The sequence below is a fragment of the Plecotus auritus genome (assembly GCF_963455305.1).
Source record: "Plecotus auritus genome assembly, chromosome: 3".
Classification (NCBI taxonomy): domain Eukaryota; kingdom Metazoa; phylum Chordata; class Mammalia; order Chiroptera; family Vespertilionidae; genus Plecotus; species Plecotus auritus.
The window spans coordinates 123,799,308-123,821,522 of NC_137772.1; the positions used below are offsets into that span (position 1 = coordinate 123,799,308).

A 22,215-nucleotide genomic window follows, 5' to 3' on the forward strand; every position below is an offset into this window, starting at 1 on the left:
GCCTCACATATGAATCAGCACCTGGGTGCAGTCACACAGTAGGGTGCCTGTGTCAGTCTCCTCTGTTGGACTGTGAACCTGAGCCTTATTCATCCTTGTTTTTCTCAGTTCCCTTGTGGTAGGTACTTGGTACATGGTAGAGTATCAAGAAATAGCAAAATATTGATGATTTTGGGCTATCTTTCAGTGAATGTTGAGTTTCTTTGTTGTGTAATGATGTCATAGTTATGTAGGACAGTGTCTTTCTTGGGATTTACCATGGTCGCTATTATAGCTCACTAGCAAATGGTTCACGACAAAAGCATATATTTCTACAAAGATAAAGCAAATATGGCAAATGTTAAATATTGGTAAATGCAGATGAAGAGTGTGTAAATGTTCTTTTAGCTTTTCTATAGGGTTGGACATTTTCAAAATAGAAAGTGGAAAAGAATGAAATCTTAACGTGGAATGAGTTGCATGAATGTGTTGGTTGGGATTGCTGGGAAGCTGGTTCACTGCTGTTGAAGTGTTAAAACTAGTTGTTGATTGAGTCTTCATTGCATTTTGGCATAGTGATAATCCTCTCTGGGTTCACATTGGATGCAAGTCATCTTCAGGAAGCCTAATGAAACCTCTCCAGCTTCTGAGAGAGTGTGTATATGCAAAGTAGAAATGATAAGATTGAGAAAGCAGAGGACTTTCTGTGCCACTCATCTGGAAGGTTCTTCCTAACATGCCCGCAGGGAAGTCATCCAGACAGTGGCACCTCCAGTCACCGACCCCATTCCTTCTGGGATTGCAGGCCACTCCACCAGGCAAGTCAGTGGTGCACATGCTACATTTAGAACAATCTGTGGCCTGTCTGGCTGTCTGCTCAGTGCTCATGTGTCAGCCAGTAGAAGAGAGCTCCCTCATGAAATGGTTGACTATACAGAATGGAGTGACTATTTCCTGAGGGAACCAGCTAAGGTTTTCTGCCCCCACTGACCTTGGTTCTCATTGCCAATGTCAGGAGAGGGTTCACTCCCCTTTGTGGTCCCTAGCAATACCCTAGATTTGTGGAAATAGTCTGTGTGGAGGATACTTTGATAGCATCCTTATGTATGTACTAGAGGCCCAGTGCATGAAATTCGTGCACGGGTAGGGTCCCTAGGCCTGGCCGGAGATCAGGGCCCATCTGTGGGGCAACTGGCGGGGTGATTGGGCTCCCGCTCGCACCCACGTTGGCCTGGCACTGCCCACTCGTTGGCCACACCCCCTGTCGCTGCTGCTGGTCACCTCTCTCTGCGTGGTGACCGGCGGGATGATCGGGGGGTTCCCACTCTCACCTGTCTTGGCTGGCCTGGTGCCATCTGCTTGGTGGCATTGCCGCCGCTGGTCAGGGCCTGCAGGCTGAGGGCAGCTCCCGCATTGAGCGTCTGCCCTCTGGTGGTCAGTGTACATCATAGCGACTGCTCATTTTGCTTTTCAGTCGATTTGCATATTAGGATTTTATATAGATAGATGTAAAAGCCTAAGCGACCAAACAAGTAAACCACTGGCCACTATGACGCACACTGACCACCAGGGGGCAGACGCTTAACACAGGAGCTGCTCCCTGGTGGTAAGTGCACTCCCACAATGGGAGCACCACTTAGCTGAACAACAGGTGCCAGGTGCAGGGCTTATGGCTGGCAAGTGCCGCTGCAGCGGCATGAGCCTCTCCCAATAGGGACTGACTGGGTGCAAGCCCATGGCCAGCGCAGCGGGGCCGGGATGAGCGGGAGTGGCAACCAGGAGAAGCAAGTAGCATTGGACTGCCGGTTTTGGCCCAATCCCCGCAGGCCATGCCAAGAGACACCACTGGTGCATGAATTCGTGCACTGCGCCTCTAATTTAAAATATGATCTTCCATTTATAGAGGTGATGTGGTAGCATGCCTGGGTTCGAGGCCATCTTATCAGTTTCCTGTCTTCTGAATCCCCCCATTGATGCCACTGCCTGGTGGTGCTTCACCCTGTGTCTGCCTACTCCCTGTGATGTGACCCTTGCCTCCCCACTTTCATCTGATCTTCAGTTTGTGTTACAGCTGGGAGTCCTTCCTGGTGCTGAGCCAAATGGAATCATTCCTCTTGTAACAGCCACAGGCATGGAGATTCTGGGGCCAAAAAGATTGTGTCTAATGTCTCTTTCTTTGCCTCTCAGGAGCCTGAAGCCCCCAGCTCATCCCTACTGAGACATCCTTGCTCCAAGACCCAGGTGATCGTCGGGTAGCAAGGTGACAAGTCCTCGCATCATATTCCAGGTATAGTCTGCCCATCAGCACCCGAGCAGGATGGTCGTCACTTATGTGCTAGAATATGTTAACTTAGACCTTTAGTCAGGTGTTGACTTTTTAAGTGAACTGACAACTAAAACCCTCCATTGTTGTTCTTTTAAAATTTAGAGCTGCTGTGCTTTTTCAAGATCACCTAGTACTTCCATCTCATCAGAAAACAGGTTTGCCTTTTCACAGTGGTGGGTTTCTTAAATTCCTACATTTCTTTCAAACAGAACTCTTTTTTTTAAAAGAGATTTTAAAAAATTGATATTTTTCTTTAGAGAGGAAGGGGGAGGGAGAGAGAGAAACATCAATGATGAGAGAGAAACATCGATCAGCTGCTTCCTGCATGCCCCCTACTCAGGATGGAGCCCGAAACTTGGGCATGTGCCCTGACTGGGGATTGAACTGTGACTTCCTGGTTCATGGATCGATGCTCAACCACTGAGCAACACTGGCCAGGGAAAACAGAATTCTTAATACATACAGATGGTAAGGCCTCTGCACAAAGGCTTCATCCACAGGGTGTGCTCCTGGTGCAGACGGCGAGTGCCTTGTGGTCAGCAGCATGTGGAGGGGCCTATGCCCCGTGCGGTGGCTGCTGGCTGCTCCATGATGGTGTGCACAGTGTGCCAATGACACATTGGGCTGTGTTTCTGCCTTTGACTCTGGAGGACTTTGCATTTCTCAAGGCAACAGGCAAGCTCCGATTTCTTTCTTACTCCTAAACTTTTACACTTTCTCCTATTTCTCTGCCTCTTCTATTTTTCACTCTTTTACTTAAGAATTCTTTTGCAGCTTGTTCTGGGGTTTAGGTGCCATAAGATCTGCTATAGATCAGTGTGTTTCATGCAGGTCCTTGGGTTCCTAGAGTCCTGAGGGGGCATTGGAGCCAGGAGGGGTGGTGGGGTTTGGGGAGGTCAAGGCTAGCTAGTGGGTCTTGGCGTACCATTGCTCTTTAAATTATAATTGCTCCTGTTTTATCTGACTCTTGTATTTGGTTTTGGTATAGGATGTAGTGAGGGGAAAAAGTTTTTCTATTAAAATATTTGAAAGCCCTAGCCGGTTTGGCTCAGTGGATAGAGCGTCGGCCTACAGACTGAAGGGTCTCGGGTTTGATTCTGGTCAAGGGCACATACTTCAGTTGCAGGCTCCTCCCTGGCCCGGGCCCTGGTTGGGCTTGTGCAGGAGGCAACCAAGCGATGTGTTTCTCTCACATCAATATTTCTGTCTGTCTTTCTCTCTTTCTTCTACTCTCCCTAAAAATCAATGGAAAAATATCCTCGAGTGAGGTTAAAAAAATATTTGAAAGCTCTTTTTTCAGTTATTCTTCGATTAAGAAAAACGATTTACCACATCATTGTCACTCTTTTATTTACCACAAAAAAATGGAGGTTGTTTTTCAGGTGTGTGTGTGTGTGTGTGTAAAGAATGTCACCTGACTTTTATCCTGCTTTCACATTCTTACATTCCTCGGGAGCCATTCTTAGCCTTCCTCCCAAGTGTGTAGCTATATTAAGAATGCTCACGTAATCAGGGATCAGCAGCCCACACCGCCTTTCATCAGAGAAACTTTGTGGGGGATCTAGCCAGTGCCCTTTGCCACACGTCAGCATCTCTGAGCAGCTGCCTGCAGTAGAAGGAAGGAGGAGGGGATCCCACAGCTCCTAGTTCCTGGGGGTTTTCTGCTATAAGTAAGCACCTTATTTTTGAGGCTGTTGCAACTTTGTAAATGTCAGAAGCAAAGGTGCAGAGTTACCAGGTGAAGCAGGGGCCTGCTTGCACCCCCATATCCTCACTGGACACCAGGAGTCCATCTGCCTCGGGAGAAATGTGTTGTGGGAACCTGGACTCTTTAAAAGCCTCCCCGGGGTCTACATTTATCTGAACCCAAGCAACGAGGGGCAAATTCACTCATCTCACACCTGTGCTTGACACAGCCAGTGTTTAAGGAACTGGAACCCACAGTCCTATCCCCGGAAGCAGTGTCAGGGCAGGGAGGCACAGCACTGTAGAAAAACATTATGTGTCATGATAACTGAGGCTTCTGACTAGATGCAGAGATGTCCCCAGGTGGATTTTCAGGCTTTCTGCCTCTGTCCTCACTTCATGAAATTGATGTTTTCCCCATGAAAGTAGTAGCCTCTGCGACAGACAGTCAAACCTTCTACTGGTCCCACACTCCTTCCATGGAGCCCCATCACCCTTTAGCCTCCCTGCCCTGACACTGCTTCCAGTTCCTTAAACACTGTGGGTTCCAGTTCCTTAAACACTGGCTGTGTCAAGCACAGGTGTGAGATGAGTGAATTTGCCCCTCGATGCTTGGGTTCAGACAAATATAGACCCTGGGGGGCTTTTAAAGAACCCAGGTTTCCACATCACATTTCTCTCAAGGCAGATGGACTCCTGCTGCCCAGTGAGGACATGGGGGTGTGAGCAGGTCCCTGCTTCAACTCTAAACCTGGACCATTTTTTTTTTTTTGTAGTTTTAGTCTCCCCTCCTGACCCCACACTTTTGGTTCAGTTCTGTCATGTGAGTTTCCTGTACTCCGTAGTTTCTGTCCGCACAGGGTTTCTCCTATGAACTAAAAGAACTGTGGGTGCTCAGAGAGCACAGTATGGTACAGTCAGCTGCTGTGCTGGCCCCAGGGTGTGCGCTCAGGTCAGGCTCAGGCAGGAGGGCCTAGATGGTGTTCCGACTGGGGAATTCTGAGACTGAAAACATTTTAGCCATAAATCATATTAAGGGACCTGGTCGCTGTCCGTATTGTGATTAGAAAGGGTGAAAGGAGTGGCAGTGATGAAACACCCTGTTCTTTCTCTTTGCAGATTTAATCAGCAGAATGGGATGCAAGGTGCTATTCAGCGTTGGTCAGCAGATGCTGAGGCGGAAGGTGGTGGACTGCAGCCGTGAGGACAGCCGGCTGTCCCGCTGCCTGAACACCTTTGACCTGGTGGCACTGGGGGTGGGCAGCACGCTGGGAGCCGGCGTGTATGTCCTGGCTGGAGCTGTGGCCCGTGAGAACTCTGGCCCTGCCATTGTCATCTCCTTCCTGATCGCGGCGCTGGCCTCCGTGCTGGCTGGCCTTTGTTACGGCGAGTTTGGTGCTCGTGTCCCCAAGACGGGCTCGGCATATCTCTATAGCTACGTCACCGTCGGGGAGCTCTGGGCCTTCATCACGGGGTGGAACCTCATCCTCTCCTACATCATCGGTGAGTCATCCACTTCTGTCATTCCCACTTCCCTACTTTGCTCCAAATAGACCAAGTCTAGCTTCTGAGGAGATCCCTCCTTGCCTGACCATTATCCATCCTTTTTCCTTTTTCCTTTTTCCTTTTATGGAAGGCAGAGGCACCACTGGCCCTCCAGCTTCTCTTGGTGCTCATGGTCGGGTGTGCTGGGGTGTAGAGGGGACAAGCCAGGCCAACAAGGAGGTCGTTCCTGTTAACATGGGAGACATAGAACCATGGGATGTTTCTAATTAGTTAAAAAGGATTTAGTCTCTTTTAGTGAACTCTTTTTGACTGTTATAGTAAAGTCATCATGGACATAGAAAGATGGAGGAATATAGAAAAGCATGAAGAAGAAAGTAGAAATTACCCAATCTGAGAACAGGGAGGTAGTAATTCTCTCATTCATTCATTCTCTCAACAAATATTTATTGAGCACTTGCTCTGTGCAAGGCATTTTGCTAGATACTAGGGATGCAATGAAGAAAAAAGACAGTCTCTGTTCATGAGAATTTACTGTCTACGGATTTAACTATTGTTCATATTTTTGTGAATTTAAATGCATATTTTTGGCACAGTATCTCTCTTTATGTATAGAACAATAGATAGTAAATATTCCTCACAGTGTTAACTGTTTTTCCATGTAACATTCCTAATGGTTGTATACCATTGTATTGAAACAAACACCTGAATAAAAGAATAACCAAAGGATTTGCACGGCCAGTTCACAGAAGTAGAAATACAAATAGCCATTAAACATTCCATTTATATTTTATCAGGCTTTTTTGTAATATTATCAAAAGACAGTAAGATGTGGTAAGTTGAGCCTATGAGTCCTGGGAATATCATGTGCAGTACTGTGTGTGGCCTCTGTGTGGGGCGCCACTGCCACACACCCAGGCTACCTTCCCTTTCACCCTGCGCTGTCTGCTCAGAACCAACCTGGCTTACTCTTCCAGCTTCCAAAATAAAATTCATAACAATGAAACTCGTAAGCGCAAATGCTCACACAAGCTGAGGTCTCTCAGTGGGAATGCAGCTATTTTAGATGGGCTGTTGTTTTCTAGAAGATTTTCCAGGGCACGACACCGGAGAGAGTGTGAGGCCCGATACTTCTAAAGTTCAGATGATGCTTCTTTGCCAGAGCGCCATTGGCCTATGTGGGGTCATGCATGTGTCATGTGTCACTGTAGGAACTTCTCACCCTTAGCTGCTGGTGAGGGCAGTTTTTCCAGTCAACATGGGGTTTTAAAGCCCTGACTCAGAGCTGGGGGTGGGTGAGGGAGGCCAGGCAGCCCCTCAGCCAGCAGGGTGGGGTTCGGGAGCACCATCAGCAGTGAGCTGGCCTCTAGGGGAGATGGGAGACCATGTTTCTTCACTGGGTTGTGACCTTGATGGACAGATTTCATAATAGGCGAGCTGCTCAGCACAAAGAAATGTGGTTTAATTTTTGAGTTGTTGTGAAACTACTTACCATAAAACCAAATAGCAAAATTGAGTCTGCAGATCACCCTGCCAAATTCTTGGGGTGCAATCACCTGCAAGGCCCCCTTCGAGAAAGTAAAGGAACATGCTATATGTGACTATTGGAATTTTAGCGACATTTCCTGAGGAACAGCAGGAACTTTATTCAGATTGAGGGAGAGGGAGAGGGAGAGTGCACAGTCAGCTGTTGTTGGCATTGGGAGTACTGTCTCCATTTGTGTTCCTCGTGGCTGGGGTGCAGGGAGAGAACTTAGTCTGCCGACAGGTGCTGGGGACCTGTGGGTGTGAGCCCAGGGTCAGGCACAGAGTGGCAGAGATGAGAGTCAGCCGTGTGTGATGCCCCTGATCTCCTCTTGCTTGGAGAGCAGTGTTCATCAGGAGCATCTTGGAAAAGGAGCTTCCGAGCAAGGTGCACACTGCTCACTGCGCCCTTGGAGTACCTTGTGCCATCAGTTACATGGCTTGCCATCAGTGTTTCTTTTTTTATGAAATAAAACTAGAGGCCTGGTGCATGAAATTTGTGCATGGGGGGGTCCCTTCAGCCCAGCCTGCACCCTCTCCAATCCGGGATCCCTCAGGGGATGTCAGACATCCCTCTCACAATCCAGGACCACTGGCTCCGAACTGCTCACCTGCCTGCCTGCCTGATCGTCCCTAACTGTCCCTCCTGACCTGGTCACTCCCAACTGCCCACCCCCTGCTGGCCTGGTCGCCCCCAACTACCCCCTGCCAGCCTGGTTGCCCCTAACTGCCCCCCCCCCCCGCCAGCCTGGTTGCCCCACACTGCCCCCCCCCCCCCCCCCCCCCGCACTGGCCTGGTCGCCCCACGCAGCCTGCTGTTCGGTTCGTTTGGTCGTCCCTCACTGCTCCCCCTGCCGGCCTAGTTGCCCCCAACAGCCCCCCGAGCCTGGTCAGCCCTAACTGCCACCCTCTGCTGGCCTGGTCGCCCCTCATGGCCCCGGCCTGGTCACCCCACACAGCCTGTTCAGTCGTTCGTTCGGTTGTTTTGGTTGCGACGGTCACTTAGGCTTTTATATATAGAGATAGGTAGAATTGAATAAACACTCTCTGAGTGCCTTTCAGGTGGCAAGGGGTAACATTGTCTTGTAAATTCTTTATTAATAATTTGGTTATACAAGTATATATTTTGACAAGGGTAACGTGTTCTATAAAACTTTTATTAATAATGTAGTTATTTATTTGAAACACGTGTATACATGTGTGTATTGGGCAGCAATGGAAAATGCATTTTCCCTCAGGCCCTAGAAGCTTCCTTGAACTTTCACTTCACTGTGAACACTGGTTGACCCTCTTCTAAGTGTGCATGCTAAGGTCTGCCTGCTGCAGAATCCCATGCGCCATCTGAGATCCCGCACGGATGCGTAAATGTCCAGGTTAATGACAAATACTTTGTTAATTGCTTTCTTTCACGTTCCTCTGATGTGTGCTGTTTCATGACAGGTACTTCAAGTGTGGCAAGAGCCTGGAGTGCAACGTTTGATGAGCTGATTGGCAAACCCATTGGGGAGTTCTCTCGGACACACATGACTCTGAACGCCCCTGGAGTGCTGGCCACAAACCCAGACATCTTTGCTGTGATCATAATTCTCATCTTAACAGGTACACCCACACAGTGAGAGCCACCAGGTTGAGGGCAGGGGTCCAAGAAGGCAGGTTCCTACTGGGGGTTTCTAGAAAGATCAGGTTTTCTTCCTTTTCTCTTTCTCCACCCCCTCATCCCCATTTTCTTTTTGTAATTAATACAGACATCTTTTTTGTCTTAATGGCTTATGATAGATTCACAGTAGGGCTGGCCTATTTAATACCTGCCGAGTTGTGTGTCATTTAGCTAACAGAGAACCACCTCAGGTGTTTATGTGACTATTGAGTATCATTTTTTAGTACTTAAGGCTTTTTGTGCAAGTGACTCAGGAATACACTGTTGACCCCCTGATGACCATTTGGGAAGGAAAGTTGGTGTTCATCAGCCAGGTTGAGGTGCAGGGACGAGGTCTGTCTGGAACACTAACAAGTGTCTGGGGTGTCAGAGACGTCTCAGTTGGTTTTACACCTACTGGTGGTCAAAACACCCTTTAAGCAAATAAGTTTTATGACGAAGTTGTGGATACAGAATTTAAAAATGCCTGATAGTGCTTGCCCACAGCTGATAGCAGCCTCTTCTTACATGCATCTGTGTTTCAGCCACTGGGGTGGGAGTTTTGCTGACATAAACATTAAGCTGATGAAATGCAGATAAATTCTCTTTTGCAGTTAGAAAACCTTACATGGGTTTTAAAAACAACCCATCTAATTTTGCCCACTATGTAATTGAAATCATTTTGCACAGGCCAGACTCAGCAGTATTTCTGGTCCAGTGATAGGAACATGTATCAGAAATTAAGTTTGCACTACTCAGATTTTCATAAACACGAGAGGGAGGGACACAAAAGGAAAGATACAGCAGAGTGTGGTGTGATCCCTATGATAAATCACTCTATTCTCTTCTAATATCTGCATTTCAGAATTCAATCTGTTATGTGAGCCTCTTTTTTTATTGTAGAACTAGAGGCCCAGTGCAAGAAATTTGTGTACTTGGTGGCGGGGTCGGGGGGGGGGTCCCTCAGCCCCGCCTGCACCCTCTCGCAGTCCGGGAGCCGTCAGTCGGACATCCTTAGTGCTGCCGGGAAGGTGGGAGAGGCTCCTGCCACCACTGCTACACTTGCCAGCCATGAGCCCGGCTTCTGGCTGAGCGGCGCTCCTCCTGTGGGAGCACACTGACCACCAGGGGGCACTCCTGCATTGAGCGTCTACCCCAGGTGGTCAGTGTGCATCATAGCGACCAGTCATTCCGCAGTTTGATCGATTTGCCTATTAGCCTTTTATTATGTAGGATGTATAAAAGACACACTGCAGAGCAGCGATCTCAAATCATAAATTGTGTCGTGTGTTCACTGGGTACCTTTTCATGCCTCTTTTCTTGCTGACAGTTTGCACAGAACTCACCAGGTGGCATCTTTACCCCAAGGTGGTCCTGCATTGTCATGTGGTTCCTGGGCATTTTTATCACCTGGTGTGTTTTTTAATGTGGGTTTATGAGCTAGAGCTAGTTTGGCCTAGTGCTTACGGGGTGGCAGTTCCACAACCACAGACACTGTCATTGCTGATATTGCTAACATCTACAAGGCAATATGAATAATTTCCGGACCTGAAAAACTCATTCTACCAAGAAAATGAGTATAAAATGTCTCCTTCTTGGAGAAACTAAAATCCTGCTCCTGAGAATGGTTCTCAGTAAAATACTTTAATGAGGGGGAGGGTGCAGGGAGAGGTGCTCACTTCATCTCCTGGGGGGGCTTGATGTTCCCATCTCTGCAGCCCTGGTGCCCCTGGATGGCATCTTCATAGCATTGCTAAACGTCTTGATCACTGCCTCTAGAAAGATCACAAATTCAGCCCCATCCCCAGAGGCTCACAGGAATCTTTAGAATTTGATGCCATGTGGGTTCTTCTTAAGTCATTGCCCTTCTTCCCGTCCCCATCCCAGGAAGGATTTGCCTGGTATGAGGTTAATGCTCCATGTTTCCTGTGTATGCACATTTTCAGGACTTTTAACTGTTGGTGTGAAAGAGTCAGCCATGGTCAACAAGATATTCACTTGTGTCAACGTTCTGGTCCTGGGCTTCATCGTGGTGTCAGGCTTTGTGAAAGGCTCGCTTAAAAACTGGCAGTTCACGGAGGAGTATTTGCACAACAACTCTGGTCACCTGTGCTCCAACAAGTGAGTTGCTCCCTCTGCCCATCCCTCGGCATGTGGCAGTTGGTGTATATGGGGATGGAACTGGCTAGAACCATACGAGTCTTTTTTTCAGTAATGTGATTTGAATATGAACATTTTATTAATTTTTTTTGTAGTGACATAGCTGAGGGTGTTTTATTGGTTTAAAATAAGTTTTATTCCCCTCAACTAGATAGAACATGGTATGACAAGGACAATTATGGTTAAACCAGTGTCTTCATTCTAACTCCATCTAGTACATAGTTGAGGATCATTGTCAGACTCACTTTTTCTCATATTCTGTTTCATGTCCTTCTTCTCAGTTTTGTGATCAGAAAAGATTTTCTGTGTAATACCATGGTGATACCACTTTATTTCAAAATGTTTTAATAACCCAGAAAAAGAAATATGTGGAACTTTTATCAAAGTTTTTCAGAAATACTAAAGTATCAAACTGTGATTCTAATAATCTCTTTCTCCCACACTTGACTTGGGTTGTATCAGCCCTGAAAAGCCATGGCCCCATCCCCCTGACCTGTCTCTGGCTCAGGACACTCAGGGTTAGAGGCAGGTGATAGATGGGCTCTCAACCCCCTGCCTTTTCAGGCCTTGGAGTGAACCCTCACCTACAAATTCATATTATCTGGGACACAAAAGCCAAATGATCATAATGTATCTTTTTTGTCAGATTTTCAGGTGAAACTTAGGGTCCTGGATGGAAAATAGGGAGTGTGATTTTGCCTCTGAGCCTATTTTAATTACTGCTAAAGGTTAAACTGCTCAGATAGAGATTCTTCTAAACTGTGGTAGCTTTAAAATGATGTCTCATGTCCCGGAATGAGCAGTTCAGTTGGCTGGCCAGCGAGGCTGTATATAGGCTTTCAGGGACCCTGGTCGTGCTGCACCTGGTTGTTCTGTCATCTCTGAAGATGCTGTTCTTACCTACCTGGTTGGAGCTGGGCTGTGGGTGCTGGCATGATCCAGCTGTCCCAGAAAAGGAGCAAGTGTGGAGCAGAGTGTTCCCAATGCTTTTAAAGACAGATCCAGGAGACGCATGCTCCTTCTGCCCCCATTCCCCTGCAGAATCCAGTAGCCAGCCACATGTAGCTGCAAGGGAGGCTGAGACACTGGGGGTCTGAGTGGTCACATGCCAATTTGGTTGCCGGTTGTTAAGGACCAGGTGCCCAGTTGCCTGATTAATGGGCAGGCATTGATGTGTGACTAGTTCACGACCAGATACCAATAGGAAACTATTGAATTAAATGCACGAAACTTCACTAACTCTAATATTATATGGTTAATAGTTCAAATAAAAAGAGCCTTTTAGTCTTTTGGGGACTAAACACTATTACAGAGAAATGGGGACTTTTAATATATATTCCCAAGCATTCCTGAATCACATTTATGCCAAATTTCTTGGTGCCCATTCACTTAGGGTGGAGTAAAGCCAACTCAAAAATCTTTGAAGAAACAGTCAACTTTGAAAACCTTGGGTGCCTGTCTTACTGGTTGCTCTTTACAGGTCAGGAATTAAATGTTTCCTAGTTGTCAGTCAAGATTTAATTTTATGGTTTTTATGAAGAGGTTGTCCATGCCAGCTGATGGTGTTTACTTTCATCAGTCATCCTTACACTGAATGTCCTAGCAATGATGAACTCTGCTGGCCTCCCAAAGTGGTGTTTGTAGCCCAGCCCTTGGTCCTGTGTGAGACCTCTTCAGCTACATCTGCCTCCAGACCTGGGACACGCCATGGAGGGCAGCGAGTCAGCCACTTTAAGAGGTGGAGTGCAGTGGGTGGGACAGGGACATGGCTTGCTTGTTTACTTTATTAAAATCAGTATGATTCTTCCTTTTCCTTTTTTTAACCAGCTGTAGATTTGTGTTTCTGACAATGGCCACACAGTCTTCCATGAATTAGTTTGTATCTCTGAAGTTCTAAAGCATTACCCCAAAAAACATATAGCATGGAGGGGCTTCATCACGTGTGGGTTAGGAGGCAATTCCCGCCACACCGTGCTGTGATTGTAGAAGTCCACTCACCATGGTGTCCACGTTCTTTGCAATTCACAGAGCCCATGGGAGTGGCTGCAGTGTGGACTGTGGACCACACTTTGCTGACTTACCTGTCCTGGGCTGCCTTTTTTGTACTGGGGTTGGTGGTTCATTTCAGTAGATGACAAGCTTCCGTTTCAGTCTGGTGACAATTTTCCCCACATCTGTCACTTGTGCATTTCTTGGGGTTTCCCCCAGGTTGCTACTGAACCACTGTAAGTCCCACAATTAGGGTCTTCATGCTTCACGTCCAGTGGTTTAATGGAAGCTTCTGGAACTGAGAAATGTAATTATCCCAGAGGAATCAGTAAAAGGCTTAATCCCCATTAGAAAATAATTGGGTCCAAATTGTCTGTTTAATTTCATTAGCTCGTTGATAAATCCACCTGAAAGCAAATTTGCCAAAATGAGTTGCTAACTCAACCTCAGTACATCAGTGCTTATAGCATTGGAATATTGTTCTATTCCTGTTCTTATGTTGGGAGGCGAAGCAGTCTGGGAGGAGAGGCGGTGGGGAGGTGTGACCATCCTCGCCCTGGGGGCTCTGTGGTGACAGGAAGCCTGTAGCCAAGCGGAAAATGTGGCCACAGGGGAGGGCTGGAGCTGCACTTCTCAGACAGAAGGAGCAGGGCTGCTCTTCAGGTGGCCGAGGCTTACGAGTAGTTGGTGAGAGGCAGGGCCTGTGGTAGACTGATGTCAGAGACTGCCGCCCAGACGAGTCCCGGCAAGAGCTGAGCACCACTGTTCAAGCTTAGATGTACTGTTTACTTCAGAGTCACCGGTTTTGATCCATTGGGACTGTTTTCTGGATCTTTAAGGACTTTGGGGTTCACAAAATGTGCCTGACTTTGTTCTTTACTTCAGCAAACAACTGATCCCGCCCATGAGCCCAGCTGTGCTAGGCACCAGTCTCCACCTGAAGCATCCCACCTGTTTACTTTGTGTGCGTGGGTGCTTAGGAAACATGGTTTTGTTGACTGAAACTGAGCAGTTTTCAAACCTCAGTGTCTTTGGAAATGCTTGCTTTGGGACCTGAGTTACTGGCAGATATGGAGACTTTTGCCATTCATTCCTACCTCTGGGGCCCCTGCACTGCCTGGCTCCATTTCTTTCTCCAGGATTCTGTGGGAGAGGCTGCATTTGTTGGTCTCTCTCTCTTTCCTGAGGATACCCTGTCACAGTCCCTATATTCCATCCCCACCCCACGTCTATATTTCGAAGAGGCTTCTGGAATGGGCATAGTGTGACCATTATGGTCCGGGCCACACCAAGTGAAGGCCTGTTGTCCACAGAGTCAGATGCAGTGGCTGGCAACAGCTGCCATGGGTCATGGCCTGAGGGTCTGGAGCAGTGGTCATAAGTCAAGTGGTGGCTGTTTACTATGACTTCTCTTTGGGACCATGAAGCTAGTGTTGTGATCTTTGCCGTGGCTCTTTTTTTTCCTAGTGAAACGAAAGAAGGGGATCCCGGTATCGGTGGGTTCATGCCCTTCGGGTTGTCTGGTGTCCTCTCAGGAGCAGCGACCTGCTTCTATGCCTTTGTGGGCTTTGACTGCATCGCCACCACAGGTACGCCCACCCGCTGTCAGGAGCCCATGCCCCGCCCTCCAGCTTTCCAGACAGGCCAGCCTGATTTTACCCACCGGCCACTGTTTTCCTTCCGGTGGGCTTGTGCCAGTCGTCAAGCTTCCACACCTGTGTAATGTGTAGATTGTAGCTTCCTGCTGATCTTTCCTGCCCTTATCACTTCCCCAAGTCGAAGTTCCTGGCAGGAAACTACATCCTGAACATGACTAACTCTTCTACTAGAATGGGATAATGACAGACACGGCTACAACCTGACTTCCTATCTGTGCATCATCCGGGAGAAATGAAGCTATTAAAAATATTGTCATCCTGGCGAATTGAATAGTCTAGGCTCCATTGGACCTCCCAAATCTCCCTGCCAAAGGAAACAAGTCTTTTCTTTGGCGGTACCATGATGTAAAGGCCAAGAACACCATCTAGGACCTAGGGGTCATCTGGTCTGTGTTGCAGAGGGCCACCTCGTGTTTCCAGAGCCCAGGGAGGCATTTGTGGTGGCACGGACTCCCTGGACACTGAAAGGCCTGGGGCCTCATGGTTTGTGGTTGTCCCTCCTGGCTGCTTCTAGGTGAAGAAGTCAAGAACCCCCAGAAGGCCATCCCCGTGGGCATCGTCGCCTCCCTCCTGATTTGCTTCATCGCCTATTTTGGGGTGTCGGCTGCCCTCACACTCATGATGCCATACTTCTGCCTGGATAAGGATAGCCCCCTGCCTGAGGCCTTCAAGCACGTGGGCTGGGATGGCGCCAAATATGCGGTGGCCATTGGCTCCCTCTGTGCTTTGTCTACTAGGTGAGGAGTCTCAGATTCTTGGGTTGATGTCATGTGTGGTGGGCCAGGTAAAGCTGGACACGCAGGTCTGCTGTTAAAGCTACTCTTTTCCCTGGAAATGGAGCCAGTGCCCCAACCCTGATTCTCTGGCTTTTCATTGTTGCTATTAATCACCCAAGAGTCATTTGTGTTACTGTTCTTCTTGAAGAACATCATCTGCTCAGCAAGAGACTGTCTTTCTGTCCCCGACTTTGGCCACTGGACCAGGCCAGCTCTTTAAACACTGCATTTTGGCCTTAGTTTGGCCATAACATGGAGGTTAAGCTTGAAAAAGGGAGTGAGTGCCTTTTAATGAGAGGCATTTTGCCCCTTGTATTTCCTATTAGCCCATATGAACATTTACTAGTGCTATTTGTAAATGTGGATTTACCATAGAGACATCCTCATGAATGCTGGGATGCTTTTATTTTCTGTTTGAATCAGCTGGAAATAATTACAGGAATAAATGTAAAATTTCATTTCCAGAAAAACGATGACTAGTTTGTGCTGGTTTGTTAGGCTTTTCCTGTTCTTAGACTTATACATACTCAGAGTAGTGCTTTTTCTGGGGTTGGTGAATGGAATTCTGAGGTTATATGGCTTGGTGGCGGCAGTCCTGGTGAGAGTCCAGGGCTCCAACTCCTCAGGTCAACTGGGCTGATCAGATCATGGTGCCTTGGTTCGTAGGAAGCTCCTCTAACTGATGCCTTTCCTTCCATTTAGCCTTTTGGGTTCCATGTTTCCCATGCCTCGAGTTATCTATGCCATGGCCGAAGATGGACTGCTATTTAAATTTTTGGCCAAAATCAATGATAGGACCAAAACACCAATAATCGCCACGTTAACCTCAGGTGCCATCGCTGGTAAGAACTGGGACTAATTTCACACACTAATATTTCAACAGTTGAGTCATTATTATTCCCTAGGGAAACATCCTGAATTGTACTGCAGTCTGTGAGGAATTTTAACTTTTGTTTTCTAGCCTTAGACCTGGTTTATTGTAAGGTAACTGCCCTTCCAACAAAAGGCAGAGGCCAGTGCTCCAGAGGATGTGATTGAATTCCCAATAAGTTTGAATTCTTCTGTTATTATTATTCTCTCATTGGCCCGAGCTCAAAGCCAATAGTCTTCTTTTCTGAGTGTCCCTGAGTAGATTTTGGTAAGATGACATCTTGCATTTACAAGCCAAGTGAGTGTGTGTGTTATTACGAGAAATTTAGTGTCCTTGTATCTTAGCCCGTGAATTCCCTGGGAAACGAGGATCCCTTAGGATTGGTATTGTATAAAATGTACCACTTTGCCCTGGCCAGTGTGGCTCAGTTGGTTGGTGCTATGTCCCATGCACCAAGTGGTGGTGGGTTTAATTCTTGGTCAGGGCACATTAGCTGGGTTGCCGGTTCAATCCTCGGCACTTTGAGCCTGTGTGATGATCCAGAGGCCCCAGATTAAGGAATGGCGGGGTGGGGGTGGGAAGCTGAAATTTATTTGCACTGCATGCTGTTTGTTGTATACCTTTCCTCCTTTAATGACTCCATTTCATAACAGGAAAGGCAGTGTGATTCCATTTACAGAGGTGGAAGTGGAGGCACAGAGAGGTTAAGGCAGAATGCAGACCCATAGTGTAGATCTGGCTCTTGGTTCCTGGTTTATTTTTATGCCAAAGAGGCTGGCTCCTTCCAGGATGTGAGAAGAGCATTGGGTCATTTGGTAAATTAGGACACGTGACACCAGCCAGTTTGTGCTATAGGGACTTGTCAAATGGCCATTGGAAGGACATCTTATCATCTTAAACGAATGAGTTGTTATTAGTAGGATTTATGCCCTTAGCAAAGTGTGCTTCATTTTGTGGATTAGCATGACACAATGGAAGAAAGCTAGCTTTTTATTATTTACTAAATTTGTCCTGTAATTCTACATTCCTTTTTTATTTGTTTTGTTTTTTGTTAATCTTCACCCAAGGATATTTTTTCCATTGATTTTTAGAGAGAGTGGAAGGGAGAGGAGGAGGTTGGGGGGAGAAAAGGGAGAGAGAGAGAGAGAGAGAGAGAGAGAGAGAGAGAGAGAGACTGACTTCGATGTGAGAGAGACACATCGATTGTTGCCTCCCAAACTCACCCCAACTGAGGCTGGGGATTAAACCTGCAACCCAGGTACGTGCCCTTGACCCTTCAGTGTGATGCTCCAACCATTGAGACACACTGGGGCCAGGGCTATAATACATTTTTTTAGAGTGATCGCAGTGGTCAGGTTAAGGGACACCACATGTCAGAATACAACCACTATATTTAAGGGATTAAGGCACTGGAAACCGTGAAGATTTTTTCAGTATTTACATGTAATTTGATTTTATTAAAGACTGGCCTTAATTTCCTCCATGTGCTGATTAAGGGAGATGAAACTATCATCATTAAAGTGACTACAAAGTACATTCACTAAACTTTTTTTTTTTTTTTTTTGGTGGGAGTGTAAATAAGTATTAGGTTTTTTAAAATCACCTCACATTGAAGAAGCTTGTGTCGATTTCTCTGAGTGGGAATGCAGGTGCTTGTGGCGTGCATAGTAAGTCACGTTCTATTTATCTGGAAGCCCTCATTGCTCCTAAATCTTATTATTTATTCACAATTTAAATTTGTTTTAGCTGGAGTGATTTATAGGAGCTTGAGAAGTATTTGTGGAAAAGCAATGGTTTTGTGTTTATGTTTTAACTTGTCTTGATTGTGAATGATTTGAAAATACCCCAAAATAGACCTAGCCAACTTATTGTTTAAATGGGAAACAACCTCTATACGCATGTGAATACACATACACATTCTCACAAAAAGTACAAAGGATTTTCAAATAAGCATGCATGTGTTGTTGTTTTTTTTATGTCTTGGTAAATGGCTTGAAATTGTTTGAGAATAACACTGCTTTCCATGCTCAGCTGTCTGGGTCAGGAGCCTCATCCATCTCCTCATCATTGTTGCTGACAGATGCATATGTCTTGGATGATATACCAGAGACTGTTCTTCCATGTTCAATGAGTGCTGGGTGGATGATGGATAAATGGATGCATGGATGATAGATAGATTGGATGGCTGATGTATGGATTATGGATGAATGATGAATGGATAGGTGGATAGATGAACATGATTTGTCTATGAGTCAGCATAATATAGAAGAAGAAACACTTGGACATGGAGTCACAAGAACCTTGTTCAAATTCTGACTTTTGCATCTAGCTTTGTGACCTTAGGTAACTCTCCCAAACCTTGTCTGCATTTCAGTTTCTCCATCTGTAGTGTAGGGGTAGCTTGCAAAGTTACCATCTGTTGAGAACTGTGTACATGATTTAATCCTGAGCTTTTCTTCCTTTAAGCATCTTTCCATGGAAGGGTCTGGGGTTGGGGGGCAAGAAAAAGAAGCACCTTTGTATGCTCTGGATTACAGATGGGTGGTGGGTCTGGATGTCAGTATGTATAGAGGGCCATCCATGGATCCTGATGTTTGTCTCCTCCCCAGCTGTGATGGCCTTCCTCTTTGACCTGAAGGACTTGGTGGATCTCATGTCCATCGGCACTCTCCTGGCTTACTCTTTAGTGGCTGCCTGTGTGTTGGTCTTACGGTATGTATGGCTTTTCTGGGTCCCATGACAGAAATGCACATGAACCCTCTTAGTCTCTTAGCAGTTCAAATTATTGGTTTATACAGTGCAAATTTTAGGTTGTTGATAACTCGTCTTTTAGAACTTCCCAGGATAGAGTGGGGATATGGTGGCTGAGAGCCTACTTATAGAGAATATCCATGAAAAGATTCAGGGGTGGCCCCACCTCCTCATTTTTCTGGCTGGATTTTGGGGAGAATAGAGACAGGTTCTAGCCAAGCTGCTGGGCCTAGATCTTGGGATCAGCTTTTTTGAAGGCTTTGGTGGTGATTTCAATGTGGTCCAGCTTTTTGGGACAGAGTAGATTGGGGACTAGCCCTGATGGGAGTTGGGAGAATCCAATGAAACTTAGGTCCCTGTGATGACCTTCAAAACTCAGGTTACTGCAATGCTTCATTGCACGCTGCTGGAGAAAGGAGTCCCTTTATATGGTGTGGGATGGCTGAGGTTGATGTTCAGGAAGACTTTCCAGGTTCTGGTGATAATAAAGCAGCCTGGGCTTAGGCTTGGTGTCTCGGCTACTCCAGGGCACACCCTCAAAGCATACCTCCTGGTGCCAATTTTTCTTTGTTCTGGAAGGACAGGACTCTGCTTCCCAAGTCCCAGAAATGGCCCAAGGTAGCATTCATCATGAGATCATGTACTCATCGAGACTCTTAGTGTTGGTTACCTGGCAAGATCCTCCGTATTTCTTTCTAGGCATTTATACTTACAGGTCACTGATCCCGTTTCTCATGTGCCCAGTATCTAATGTATGTAAAACCTGGGTTGAGTCTTGGTAGTGATTGTATAGGATCAGCTAAAACTAGTTTACGACCACTTATCGCTTCCCAAGGGCTCAATGCTGGAATCTTCTCCAAGGTTCTACCACCTTCTTAATTGACCTCATGGTGTTACATTAAGTGAATCAGTGAAAATATAGGGAATATCTTTATGCTTACTCTTAGACTGTATGCAAAGTAATTCATAAGGCACTCTGTTTTTCAAGACTGGTGGAAAAGATTTGAGCTTCGTTCATTTTGGGTAGGAGGATAAGGAGCCTCGTTTAAAATGACTGCGGTAGCTTGTATCTTGAAAATCATGCCACTGAACTCTATAGATTTATTTATGCCAAGGCATTGGAGTTTTAAAATAAATTGATCCAATTAAGTCTCACAAACAATATCTCAAAGCCATCAGCCTGCAGACACATTTCTCCAGCTCTCTGCACCAAATAGGATCCTGATGTTATTGCTTTCTATTTCTGTCTGTGCATTTAGTTCCCTGCAGCCTGATTTTGTTGGAAGTGGCCTAATATCTTAAGTTTCCAAGGGCTAGTGCTACTCTCAGAGCCAGAGAAACCATCTCAAGACATTTCTCTGGGCTGGTTTATGGTGGAGGTCAAGTTGTCTCAAAACAGAGACACCAAAGAAGGCTGTTGCCAGAAGGCGAGACCCAGGTCTCCTCTGTTTCCACTTTGCCAGAGAAGACATCATTCTGACCATCTTCTTCCCATTTGATGCCTTGTGTCCTGGGAAACTTACCTTTAAAGGCTTACTAAGAACTTGAATTATTGCTTGTTCTTTTGCTTAATGAAAACATATCATGTTGGTCACATTTGTCTGCAGGTATCAGCCAGAGCAACCTAACATGGTATACCAGATGGCCAGAACTACCGATGACCTGGATCAAGTAGACCAGAATGAATTGGTGAGCACCAGTGATTCCCAAACAGGATTTTTACCAGAAGCAGAAAAGTTTTCTTTGAAGACTATACTTTCACCCCCAAACATGGAGCCCTCCAAATTCTCTGGGCTAATCGTGAACATTTCAACCAGCCTCATAGGTAAGAGCCTGCCCTTCCTTAGAATGTGTCTGGGGTCCTGCTTGTTGGCACTGCATGGTTTCTTGTCGCTGGGTATGGGGGTGGGTGTCAGAAGTCCTACTGCTGGATGGACTGTGCTATCGGTTATTCTGTCCACATTGCAGGTGATGCCTACAGAAATAGAGCCTCCCTTTCCATAGGTTTTGGGGAGAGCTGAGGATATCATGGGAACTTGAGAAATGGTTAAGATGCATCTGTCTTCCTCTCTTTCTCTCTGTCTTCAGCAATTCTTATCATCATCTTCTGCATCGTGACTGTGCTTGGAAAGAAGGCTCTGGCAAACGTGGAGTGGTGGGCCATATTTATGCTCATTGTCTCTGCCATCCTCTGCTCAGTAATCACGGTCATCATCTGGAGACAGCCTGAGAGCAAGACCAAGCTCTCGTTTAAGGTGAGCAGCTCTGCCCTGAGGTTCTGCAGGGAACTGCCTGATGGGACAGAGCCTGCATGGGCTCTCCTAGGTGTGGGTGTTTGGTGGGTGGGAGGTGCTTCCTGGCCAGCCTCAGGGAACATGGGCCCATGGGCACAGACAGTGCCTGGTGGGGACCTGACCCTCGCTCTCAGTGGTGTAGCTCCACCTCACCCACAGGGGCTTCTCACAAATGCCATCCAGGTGGATTGTGTATCATCACCAAGCCTTGGAGGTTCACTTTCAAATGTTACAAATAATAGGATAGTTCAACCTGAGAGGTAAAGTGGAATCCTTAGCCCCTGCTTTAATGGGAACATAGCAGGAGTGGAAAATAAGAATAGAGCTTTCTTTGGCAATTAGTTGCTTAGACCCAAGCTTCTGCCTGTTAGGGTTTGCCTGCATGAGGGTGTATTTATGTTGGAGGAGTTGGGGGTACAGGGGTAGGATTGGCACTCACTTCCTCTTCCCGATATAAAGATGGTAGCCCATATAAATCTCAGAGGTCCATGTAAGTGTCAGGTGCAGGATGTTTTCTAGGTAGTTTTGTTAAATGATGCAAACAGGTGCCAACTTCATCTCTCTGCTGCAGGGCTGACGCTGCCACCTTGTGTCTCCGCAGGTGCCCTTCCTGCCAGTCCTTCCCGTCCTGAGCATCTTCGTGAATGTCTATCTCATGATGCAGCTGGACCAAGGCACCTGGGTCCGGTTTGCGGTGTGGATGTTGATAGGTATGTCCCATACTCCAGTGTTTCCTGAGACCTCCCACCCCTACTGCTCACTCATGTCCCTGCTATTTACTTACTTGGCAGATGGCTAATGTCTTTGAACCTCCTCAGTTCAGATTTCAAAACACAGTAGAAACACAGGTAGTCAACAATTTTCTCTCAGATAACAAGAAGCTCCCGGTAGGTTGTGGGTCCTTCCCTCCTTTTCAGATACTTTTCATTTTAATAGCCTCTTGCCTGAAGTAGTTATGTTATTGGGCAGGAGCTTGAGGTTAACAAGAGCAAGCCTATGAGCATGAGCCTGCTGTCAATAAAGCACCAGTGCTTCTCAGCTCCAGTGGGCAAGTCGGGAAAT

At 46.7% G+C, this 22,215-nt stretch overlaps 1 protein-coding gene across 3 annotated transcripts in view; it reads left to right on the forward strand.

The window, feature by feature from the left end:
- The window catches only part of SLC7A1 (solute carrier family 7 member 1), a 51,731-nt gene that overhangs the window by 24,635 nt on the left and 4,881 nt on the right, over positions 1-22,215 (forward strand). For 2 of the 3 annotated variants that reach the window (XM_080658489.1, XM_080658490.1), the window contains exons 2-12: positions 2,167-2,266; positions 5,111-5,494; positions 8,459-8,617; positions 10,601-10,775; positions 14,271-14,392; positions 14,976-15,198; positions 15,940-16,079; positions 18,718-18,820; positions 20,467-20,684; positions 20,948-21,114; positions 21,755-21,863. In XM_080658489.1, the coding sequence (XP_080514615.1) occupies positions 5,125-5,494; positions 8,459-8,617; positions 10,601-10,775; positions 14,271-14,392; positions 14,976-15,198; positions 15,940-16,079; positions 18,718-18,820; positions 20,467-20,684; positions 20,948-21,114; positions 21,755-21,863 (1,786 nt within the window). In that variant the 5' untranslated portion in view covers positions 2,167-2,266; positions 5,111-5,124. The remainder of the gene's footprint in view (positions 1-2,166; positions 2,267-5,110; positions 5,495-8,458; positions 8,618-10,600; positions 10,776-14,270; positions 14,393-14,975; positions 15,199-15,939; positions 16,080-18,717; positions 18,821-20,466; positions 20,685-20,947; positions 21,115-21,754; positions 21,864-22,215) is intronic. The other variant, XM_080658491.1, reaches the window with a different exon arrangement.